The sequence below is a fragment of the Micropterus dolomieu genome, linkage group LG01, assembly GCF_021292245.1.
Source record: "Micropterus dolomieu isolate WLL.071019.BEF.003 ecotype Adirondacks linkage group LG01, ASM2129224v1, whole genome shotgun sequence".
Taxonomy (NCBI): Eukaryota; Metazoa; Chordata; class Actinopteri; order Centrarchiformes; family Centrarchidae; genus Micropterus; species Micropterus dolomieu.
In genome coordinates this window covers 38,381,060-38,392,768 of record NC_060150.1, presented here as the reverse complement: position 1 = coordinate 38,392,768, position 11,709 = coordinate 38,381,060, and the positions used below count along the sequence as shown (strand labels likewise).

Sequence of the window (11,709 nt, the reverse complement as noted above, 5' to 3'; positions counted from 1 at the left end):
AGCAATTTTCCTCTCCTTTTTTCTGCATTCCGGCAGATCTTGGAGGAAAGCAGTCAAAAGACTTACCCAATTATACACAGTTTCCTTTAGGCTGAGCATTTTTCTGACTGCACCCAGTGTCCCATGCAGCATTCATATAGTTTACAACTACTGTACTGTGAGGTAGCCTCTTATTATAGTGTTCACTTCAGCTTTGAATGCAAAAGCCTACTTTGAAGAATAGACTGCCCCATCTCCCTCATTCTGCTCACATAACTGAATCCCTGGGAGAGGGAGCAGAGGAAAAGGGAAGCCTGAGAAAACAGCAATTCACACACGGAACACAGAGACCCCTAGTAGCTCAACAAATGAGTGTCTAGCCCCTATGTCCATTCATATCGCCCCTCGGTCCGCAAGCCTATTAGCCAGGCATCGCTCCTTGAACATTCACTGTCGACAACATGTGGAGGCATCGCTATAGCAACCAGTGGATATGACATGTGCAATGGACGGGGACTCCTGAGCTGCTGAATATAAGGAGGGGCTCAGCCTTAACTAAATGATCGCAAAAAACCCAACCCCACCACCTCCCCATCTCTTTTCATTGGCACAGAGACGCTGAAAGGACTCGGTAGTGGGGCTTCTGCACATTCTTCCGAGCCTCGGAAAATCAGGCGGGCATATCCCACATTCTTCTCCCTTTTCTTATTCTCTCCGACTCTCCCTTTTCTCTTCTTTTTCTTCATCTACGTGTTGAAGCCGCGGTCTTTTGTTGGCGCTGGGGGAAGCATGGGACCCTTGCAGGGGAACTTTTGGAGAAGCGGACTGAGTGGGCGGCTGGGACGCACAGACGCTTCTTGGAGCTGCGGCGGGCGTCAGTGGTTAACCATGCTCTCTGGAATACAAGACGCAGCATCCTGCGTTCTCTGCGAAATGTGTGATCTGGCCGGCGACATGGACTTGGGTAATTGTCTCCTTGCTTGAAACGTGTGTCTGTTTTTATTTTTTATTTTATTTTACGGTGTTCGGTGTGCAAGTTTTAAAGCGTAAAAGGCGCCTTTAACGATCGGCTTTGAAAACTTGTAAACAATCGTAACATCACGTTGAGAGCTGGTTTTTGTTTCCGATGTGACGGAAAATGATCAGATGATTTTAGGAGCCCTGGTTTCATTTAGTTTCATCCTTTCTCCTTCGATAGTCTGCTGGAGATCGAATCTCCAAAAGCTCATGGGATGAAATATGATCGAGCATCGAAAAACACAGGCCTATGCATGCAAATGTAGTCAATATAAATATAAGCTCATCGAAAAACCCTGTGAAAACTGGGTCTTGAGTCTGGTGGTTTGCTGTGAGCACATCTGGCTGCAGGGGACAAAGTTTCTGTGCAGGTTGATCCTGCCTGGTGCTACCCGGCCGGCAGCAGCTCCAACTCATAAACCCTGAGAACTAAAAGCTGGCAAATCCACTCTGTGTTAGCATGAATTGTTTTATTTTAATCATGTGTTTAGTTTAAAAAAAGCGATTATATTTATCTTATTTAAATCTTATGCAACTGAGCTCTTATTATTCTATCTATGGATTTCCAAAAATCTATGATTGACTAGAAATTAATTCAAAAAGATTTTGCAGTTTTTTATGGTAATATTTATAGTTTGCCCATATATCAAACTGTTTTTTCTAATTTCTCAAATTAATAATAATTTTTAAAGGTTTTCTGAGTTCACAAATATGTAAAATAGGCCTAAAAATGTCCCCTAGTATTATGGAGTACTTGGTGTTGCCAGTTTTCCTAGGTCTATTAAAAAGAAAAACTTGTAAAATGGCAAAAGGCAAAATTGTGCATTTTGTGTGTGATCTTTTTTTGTCAACCACAGTTCTGTTAGTCACATCAGTCAAACTATGGAGCTGATTTCAAACCTCTAAAATCTTCAATTGTAGTTGCAACTTTTTTCCCCCTTTTTATAAAAAACCTTGGTTTAGGGTTGATTGGGCTTTGGTAGGATTTTCCTCTTGTACTTCTTAAAGGTATTGTGATGTGAGTGAATGGATAGCCAGCCGCCTCAACAACACCTCTCTGCCTGACCTTTCCTCTATCATTTGAATAATCCAGAGCACCGAAATCCATCTGCCCCTTGTCTCCTCTCAGATTGGCTAATTCACCAGGCTGGGGCAATATGAATAGAAGAGAGAAACAGAAGAGGGAAAGTGTGTTAGAGGCAGAGGGTAATAACTCCACTGAGCTTGGATCCTACAACACAAATAGCAGTGTTGAACATGATTTTAAAGGGATTTATATAAAACTGAATTTATTGAGGTTTAAAAGGTGAATTTTGATTTGAAATTGAAAACATGGAAGGGGAAAAAAATCTTTATTCCATGGCAGTATTTCATGTCGATCTAAATTTCAATGCAAAAATCCTGCTCTAACAGTCAGATCTAAATATTTTTGCAAGCCTTGATGAAATAATTAATAATTAGTCTCATTTACTGAAAATAAAATGTTCAAATTTTGATGTTAAACCATTCAAATGCTTTTTTTCAGTTAAGTGATTCAGTTTAGTTAAGTGTTTTTTAATATTTTTAACATTTAAGTTAGATGAATCTGTTTTTATGACATACTCTACTTATAGAAAAATTAAATTATTAGAAAGATTTACATTTTTGAAAAAGCTAAGGGACAGAACTCTAAAGGCCCATGAAGGTAATTCTTAGCCTCACATCTCCTCCCTATTCCTCCTCCTCTTTTTCTCTCTCTTTCTGTATCTCCTCTGGTTTCTTTCTAACATGATTACCGCCTTCAAACGCTCTTTTATGCTTGCAGTGCGTTTTAAGCCTGTTTGCTCCCACAGAGGAAATGCATTTTATTCATTTTCAAGGTGTTTACCTAAATATTTTCAAGTGTAACCACAGATTGTAGAGGGCCACTTCTTTGATGAACTCGATAAGATCATTTTTTTCCTTTTCTTTTTTGAATAAAGAAAAGATTTTAGTCAAAGGGAATAGCTTGGAGTTGTCAAGCAGGTTTTAACCAATAGGTCTTTAGGGGGCACTTTGGTTTCAGAGGCAGCAGCCTTGAACCAATACACGATGTGATATACTGTGTCTACAGTGCAAAATATGCTGAATATTAGATCTAATAAGGGTACTCAGGTGCTGTTTTATTTATTTTTTACTGGTATTTTCACCAAGTACTCTAGCAAATGAAAAGTGTGTTAATTTCTAAATGCTGTCCCTGCTGTCTGTATGTTCTTTTGATCATTGAACAACACAGACGAGTGATTGGATTGAGCCCATTCCTTCCCTCTGCACCCGTACATGAGCCTCTTCAAACCTCTGAGTTGTTGACTAACCTCTTAATGCTTGATTGAAACTACATGCTCGAGCCACAGCAATTGCAATCAAAAGAAACTGTCTTCTATCCCAACACAGTAATCGAAAAGACCTGGGCATCCGCACAACCGCTAAAACATTGGCAATTACGAGCCACAAGGTCAAACCATATTGTTACTGGTCTGAGGTGAAGTGTCTTGTTTTGAAAATGGTATAACAAGATGTAGCCATGCTTCAGCCGGCCCATTAGACCCCTCAGGCTAAATGTCAGAGCTCTGCCATTTTTTTTTCATGTTGTAGATTTGATTCACGTCACCCATCAATCTTCCAATATTGCATGCAGACAATTAGGAGCCCGCTGATGTTTTTGCGCACTGTTATTGATATTGCCCTTTTGCAGATGTATAGCTATTGGCATGTATGCAGCTGATAAAATTAGATTAAAGACTGTGGAGAACTGGCTTTTACAGAAACCCCATGTTTTTGTGTCAATCATAGAGGACAGTAAGGATGATTTATTTGAAGTAAACTGTGCTGGGGAAATAGTATCTTTCTATATTTGAGAGTTAAATGAAAACTAACCTGGCTGGATGTCTATATTTTATGCAATCAGCAAAGACAATCTAACAGTAGCTACATTTTAGTCATTAATAATCCTTCCTAATTATTGCTGTTATGCCCTGAGAAATATTCAGTTTAAATGGGGCCCACAGGGAATTTATCATTACAGTAAAATGCTATGAGTGGACCAATTACCAACTCATAGGCCAATTCTTTAACCCACACTAATAAAAATCTCTTACGTGATATTACAGCACATTAAAAACAAGTCTGCCATAATGAGACAAACCCTATACCTTCCTGTTTGAATTAACATGCAATGTGGGTGTGAATATTTGAAAAGGGTTTTCTATTCAACTAGTGGTGCATGTATGAAGGGTCCAGTCTGAACTGCCTGTGTCTCTACAGTCCTGGTAGCCATTAGCTGTGCGGCTTGGGCCAGGGCCTAATCCAGCCAAACTCAGGACCAGAGGAGCTAATTAAGCACAAGCTTTTACTATCCCAGCCTCCTGTAGCTGCACAGTGCCAGCCTGCCCCATGCCAGCACTACATGGGGTTGTAAATATCTATAGTGGGGCATAGTGTGGAGACACCACTGGACAGGGGCTGGTAATATGGGTTGACTGAGTCTGAATGCATATTATAAGGCCAGTATTAGAGCTGGCTAATGAGTAGGGGCGGTCAGATGGTGGTTGTGGGTGAAAGGAAAGAGTGGGAGAGGAAGTGGAGGTAGGTAAGGAACCACCTGGCGCTGTTGAGTCCACATTTTTTCACGGCAAAGTCAAGACAAGCCTTCTGGTGAAAATTGATGCACTGCAGACTTGATATGGAGGTTGCTGTAAATCAAAAAAGACTACATCAATCAGAAAAAAGACAGATTAGCATCCTTTACTGCCCTGACAGTGTGTTCTGTCTTTGTTTGTATGTCCTCCAGAGAGGCAGCCTGACCCAGATCCCCGTGGTGAAGGAGACCAGGGTGGAGTCAGGCCAGTTCCTGCTGCTCTCCGTCCTCTGCATGCTCTTCATCCTGGTGGCACTGGCTGTGTCCGCCACTTTCTTTTGCGTGCGCCAGCGCTCCCACCTCCGCATGAAGGAAAAGCTGTCCGGCCTGGGGACTGACTCCAGTACTGATGCCACCGCAACCTATCAGGTGAGACCAGCCCCCTCGCTGTTAGCCAATCAGGGGCCGGGACACTTGGGGTGTGTTCTGCCATTGGAAGAAAGCACTCTGTTCAGAGACAGTGGATTTTCTGATTGGAGTGCATTTGTTAATGTGTATATGTTTGAGTGATTCTCTCCTTCCTGCTCTTGTGATGGTGTTTATTTTTTTAATTTGCAGTGTAATAACTGTATATCAAAAATCAGTTTTTTTGTTTATTTACATAAACACATTGACTTAAGGCTCCAATAGATATTCACTCCATCCAATTATTCAATGCTCAGCCTTGCCTGAGAAGTGTGGGTGTGTGTGTGCGCGAGACAGGGGAACAGGCCGCCACTGTGACCTATTCCCTCTGTTCCTCCTGGGCCATGGGCAGCCTGGGCTGTATTGATTTTCAGCATTGGGGCTCAGCTGTGCCCAGCATGGCACTCAAATTTATCTGCATGTCGCGTTAACATTTTCAATATTTAATAAGGTTTTCACAGACCTGCTCTATCAAAAGCTAGAGGTGTTAATATAACGATGGCCCAAGAGAAGCTAAAATAAATAAATATGAATGCATTTTGTTATCTAGATAGTAAGATTATATCCATTTTTGTCTATTATAAAATCTTTTTCAAAATGTTTTTTCATGTTGTGGTTCTGTGCAAGGTCATATATGGCATGTGTTCTTACTCATTATAGCTAAGGTATGGGATAACTGCTCTGTCATGTGGGTGTGTTCTCTGTGTTTGACAGGTACAGTTGTTTGTGTGCAGTAGGAGAGAGATATTGTTAGATGGCAGCACATACTGTGTTGTTACCTCTTGGCCTGTTTTCATTCTTATTAGTAGTCTCAAAGAGGTAGGGGACAGGGGAGACTGTAATCCCCCAACCAGTGCTCCTCTCTGGGCTCCACGTGTCTCTCCTTTGGCCCTCCCTGGTGCTAACTGCATCCCCCTGCCTGCTCCTGGGACAATTTCTCGGCTCCAGTACAGCATGACGCTTTGCAGCGATGTTGAGAAGTAGAATGAATTATGAAGTGGACCTGGATATTGCCCCGAGGCCAATGCCCAGGGCACCGCTTCATGGCTCTAATCATTAAAGTCTGACGGCGGGAAAGCTGATCCAAGACCAGGGCTTAGAGGGCCTGTGCTCCAGAGGGAAATATCACTATGATGGATCATGAGATAGCATGTGCTTTCACAAGGCGTTTTCTCTGGCCTGCCCTGCCCTCGTTGTTATTGAGTATGGAAATGAATTCTGTGGAGATGACTGGATTTGTCTCCCAAAACCAAACATGATGGGGTTTACAGATTATGAATTATGACCACACCTTATGGAGGGAATCAGGCAAAGTGTGTTACTATTACTGTTTGTTTGTTTACACATGTAAAACATTGCACAAATCTGGCATTTAGTCATTTTTATTTCTTTTTCTTTTTCATTTTGTATAGTGGATAATGCCTAATTTTTGATGCCCTGTCTCTGCACTGAGACATAATGGGAGAAAAGCTGAGTCATTGGGAGAAGTGTAATTTTTCGTGCAGTGGGTCTTTTAGCAAGTCTCATAAACCTGGGGATATCAATCAAAATAGAAAATCATACTTTACAACTGTGCCAATGCATTTTTATCTCCTTTGTGTCTCTGTGGTTTTATACATTTGCGGTAGAACTCCTATTTGATTGATGTAAATATTCTCCTGTCCTAGTTTTTGCACCATAGAGCTTGACTGTGCAGTGTGGTTATATTGGGCAGGATTTCACTTTAAAAGATAATTTTTTTTTTTACAACTACAAGATCAATTCTTAAGCAATGAAGAAAGTCACTGTGTGGCAGCCATGTGTGACATACTGAATTTATTCTGTAAATCAAGTAGGGTTTCTCAACCATGTATTTTTGACATAATTAGTATAAGCTCTATAATCCACAAGGATAAGCCATTAATCTACAGGCAAGTGAGGACAGATCAAGTCAGCCGAGATACAGGATTTTTCAAGGTGCATTTACAGAACTCAGCCCCTAACAACAAGGATAAGCACATAACCTACATAAAACTATTGTTACATGTATGAAAAGAAGATAAATACATGAAACGTTGCAAGGAGTCTGGAAAAAAACTGCATTTTTTATTATCAGTGCCTCAATATTATCTCCTGTAATCCCCAGGAGCTTTGTCGCCAGCGTATGGCAATCCGGACGTCAGAGCGTGTCGAGCGGCCTGAGACCCTGCGGCACTCACGGCTCAACAGCGTCTCGTCCCAGTTCAGCGATGGTCCTGCAGCCAGCCCATCGACCCGCAGCAGCACCTCCTCCTGGTGCGAAGAACCAGTGCCGTCCAATATGGACATCTCCACTGGTCACATGATACTGGTAAGGAACTTGCTTCGACTCCATAAATAAAATGAGTAATGATTCATGTGGTGGGAAACTTGTTGAGGGAGGAGTCATGGTGAATAGATAGAAGTTGTTTGAGGTGTTGTTTGTTGTCAGGCCCTCAGAGACCTTTTGTGGTTCTTAGAATCAGATAGTTACAACTAAACAACCACAACATGTCATGTCTCACTGACTATGCACTTGCCTGCCAGCGTGGGTTTAGTGTAGTTTGAGAAACTCCAATGCTTTTCGTAAGAGTACATTATGTCATACAGTAGATCTACAGTGTTCAGTGATTCCTAACCAGGGCTGCTTGTACCCCAAGAGGTACTTCTGCAGTTACCGCAGTTATGTGGATTGTGGAGCTGCTAAATTAATTTGAAAAAATAAAAGTTAGGATTTGATTTAACTACAAAAATATATAGTCAGCTAAAATGTCTATACACCATGTGTTGCATTTGAGAGTGCTTGAAAACTAATTAGCAAGAGAAGGTGAAACAGTTAGCTAAAAGTAATCAATACATGGTTAAAATAGTTAGCTAAACATAATTGATACTGGACCAACAGCTGCAACAGCTAAAAGGGATTTAAAGTTGAAATACTTTGATTAAAGTAATGGATGGTTTAAATAGGCTAGTTAACTAAAAGTATCTGATAATAGCAAAGCTTAATAGTCACAGCTAATCAGTTGAAACAGTTAAAAGTAATGCATAGGCAATTGAAACAGAGTTAGCTAAAAGTAGGTAAATGGATAAATGGTTGAAATAGTTGGCTAAATGTTATGGCTACACAGTTAAAATAGTTAGCTAAACATAATGGATAAATAGTTGAAATAGTTAAAAGTCATGGCTAAGCAGTTGAAACAGCTAGTTAAAAGTAATGGAGAAACGGTAGAAGTTGTAGGGTTGAAAGTCATGGATAAGTGGTGAAATAGCTAAAGGTAATGGACAGACTGTTTTTTGCTACCCCAAGTGGTGTAGTTCGAATGTAAACAACTTGACCTAACTGACCTAACATTGACAATTAAATTTTATGTAACAATGAACAGCTTTATATGATTAACATCAAATATAAAATTAATTTAAATGAACACATTAGAGCATGATGGGTGGTATCGATGTAGGAGTACATCATCTGTAAGGGCCTTTTGGGAAACATCAGACAGAAAAGGTAGAGAACCACAGATATACAGGAATAGGTATACATATACAGATATTTCATGTGAGCATACATTATTGTGTATGCGTTTAAAACTCCCTGTGTGTATGAATATGCTAGGCACTGTGCTGAAAACCAACAGCTTGATTTCTCTCTGTTTATCTGTTTGGATGTGTCTCTTTTTCATCTCTCTCACCTCATTCCCCTTAGAACCCTGTTATCTTTGGGGGGTTTTCATGACTCTTCTCGCTGTTTTCTCCCTCTCACTTTATCTTGGCTCGGTTTTCTTCATTTTTTCTCCCCCAACTTTTCCCTCTCTTTACTCTGTCATTTTCTCTCTTTATCATTCCGTCCTGCTTCTCTCCCCACTGTCATTTTCATCTTTTACCCCCTCCGTCTCTCTTACTGCTGCAGCAAAATAAGGCAGACATTGTTTAGCAAGATGGGAGCTACTCAAAACCGAAATATCATTACCCATCTGAATGTCATTTGTATGTTTTAGAATTTTTAAGTTTTTATTTTGGTTGAAAAAGCTTTTGGTTGCCAACGCTTCCACAAACACACAATGGATTGTTTTAATTTTGCTCAACTTTTGCTTCATTCATTTCAGACAAGCTTGATAAAAGAGATGGATAGATGCCTTGCAGTGTTTCCATTAATGGAGAGAGCATTCATCACACTGCATGTCTAGCTTTTATATTGGGAGACTATAATGAATGAGAGTGAATCTGAGTAATGCCTTGTATTGGGGGTAATAGATGGGTTTTGTTGCACTCGTCAAGGCTTGTTTGCGAAGCCCCTTTTGAAAACATTGACAATAGAAAAGCATTTAGCCCTGCAATAACAAAAGAGGCACAGTGAATCATTTCTGGGAGCTGTTATTATTAGCCCCAGTTTCTTCACAGCAGCAACGCAGGCATTGCAAAGTAGAAAGGTAAAACACACAGGGACCTTTACTTCTCTTTCATGCCATGATTGACATGGAGATGTCCTATAGGGGTTCTTCTTTAAAATTCCACTGCCATCTCACATGAAACCATGTGTGAGATTGCCTTGTTATCACTGATCTCAGACCTATATTTTCCCATCTCTGCTCTCCTCTCCTCTCATCTCTCCTCTCTCGCTCTTTGGAGCTCACACCGTGTGGAGAAGGATGATGAATACCCGGCTTTCCAAAGCACATATGCTGGGGGTCCTTTTTTTGATGCCCGATCTCCTCACATACACACACACACACAACCATTATGCTACTGCGAGAGTTTGATGCAGTCTGAATAAATGAACTACAGTGCAACTGTATCAACATCCCGCGGTTCGGCCCACCTCAAGACTAAAAAACTCTTGCATAACGACTTCCAACTTCAAAACTGAAATTGGATGCCTCTGTGTGCTGAGTCATCTGCTGTGTTTTCAGATCTGTGACACACCTCTGCTGTCTTACATTTTCTATCTTCTCTCTATTACCTCTTTCAGCTGCAGTATGGTGCTACAACCATGCAAAGGTTACATATTGAATGATTACAAACCTCAAACATGATTACCAGATGTAACTCGGAAGCATGTGTTCCTTGTGTGGCTGTATTTCTGTGCTTATTGCTGCAGTGCTAAGTCCTTTCAGCACCATGGAGAGCACTTTACAGTCACTAAATGTGTTTTTTTCATAAGCAAGTTAAACAAAAATCCATGCTCTCCTCTTGTCCAGAAACAGCATCAAAATGTTGATACAGTTGCTGTAGTGTTCCCCTGGCTTATTCACCTCTCTACTGAAAAAATAAAAAATCAATAATTATGTAGCTTGAGGCTCTTTTTCATTATGGTGAGTAGTTATTGTTCCATTTTTTTGAAATTATGAATTATTTGCTCAAAAGGAAAATAGACTCAGGCAAAGCAAAATAGCCAGTGACTCATGCAACATGTTCTGCCCTCAGTGGCTTTTTCCTACAATTAGAAATGTAGTTCATGGGCAAAAGAACAATTTGCTGTTCCATTTAAGGAAAAACAATGTGTTCTTATCATTTAGCTATTATTAATCAAACAAAAACATTCATATTAATACCCCTTTTTCACCTCTCACCGCAGTTTTATCATATACTGAAGCCTCCTGTACAAACTGTTACCAGTATTGTTCTTTTTAATTTGACAGCGGAGCTTGACAGTAATGTGTTACCTGTTGTGTCTGGCTCCTCCGGTTGTCCCTTCATCCTGATTTCACCCAGCACCCTCTGCTGCCGAGGAGACTGCTTAGGAGGGATTAGACATTGTTTCCCTGACACCCAGGCCTCCCATCCGAACCCTCTGATTGGCAGACATAATCCCCCCATTCACTAAACCTTCGTTACCCTGTCTCTGGAATACGCCATGGTCCACTGCTTCCCCCTAGGAACGGGAGGGCTTGATAAGGGCCTGCTGGCTGCATTGCATTAAGCTGCGAAAATATGAATTTGGAATGCAATCGATTCAGGGCATCGTTTGAATAGAATAGGATGCAATTCAGAGTGGATTTATCAAGTACATGGAGATGTAATATTGGTAGGGGAGGTGGAACGCTGTCAGGCTGGCAAGCAGAGAGTACTTGTACAGGGTGACAAGAGCATAGTGGTGACAGGCTCTGTCAAGTGGCCATAATGGCATGCTGTCATATTCCTGGGAAGACAGCATTGTGTGTTTGCGTAGGCGATGCACACCAACACACATGCAAATATACGTGTGTTGCCTGCTATTAGAATTGACATTAACTAGATTTTTTTTGCATGCATAAAATTAAAAAGTTCAGGCAGGGATGGTTAGGGAAGTATAAATCTGCTGTAGTATTTCAGAAATATCACTTTATGCCATTAATGGGATCAGATAGGACATATTGTGCTTATGTGTTCCCTCATTATGCAGCTACATTTATCACATCAAGAGTGGCTTTTTTTCTTCTTGGTGTGGCTTTTAATATCTGAGTGGCGTCTTTGGTACCTTATGCTACAATAAACTTTGATTTCCATTATCAGTATGATTTGTAATGTTCTTATAAGTCACCTAATATCCTTTGCAGGCATGCAGGAAATGTCTAAATTCATAAGCCATCGAAGGGTAATTGCCTATTACGTGTTGGACAAGCTTATTTGTGATTATCATCTGAATAGGAATTGTATACATTCTGCACAGTCTTGGATTT

At 40.7% G+C, this 11,709-nt stretch overlaps 1 protein-coding gene and 1 long non-coding RNA gene across 2 annotated transcripts in view; one reads left to right on the top strand and one right to left on the bottom strand.

The window, feature by feature from the left end:
- Positions 1 to 11,709, top strand: part of ptprn2 (protein tyrosine phosphatase receptor type N2) — a 138,535-nt gene that overhangs the window by 105,346 nt on the left and 21,480 nt on the right. Inside the window, exons 12-13 of the mRNA XM_046071941.1 lie at positions 4,805 to 5,020; positions 7,182 to 7,385. Coding sequence (XP_045927897.1) covers positions 4,805 to 5,020; positions 7,182 to 7,385 — 420 coding nt within the window. The remainder of the gene's footprint in view (positions 1 to 4,804; positions 5,021 to 7,181; positions 7,386 to 11,709) is intronic.
- Positions 10,106 to 10,948, bottom strand: LOC123985254. The gene is made up of 2 exons (XR_006828696.1): positions 10,714 to 10,948; positions 10,106 to 10,309 (listed from the first exon to the last, which is right to left on the bottom strand). It is a non-coding gene; the product is annotated as an uncharacterized LOC123985254 (long non-coding RNA).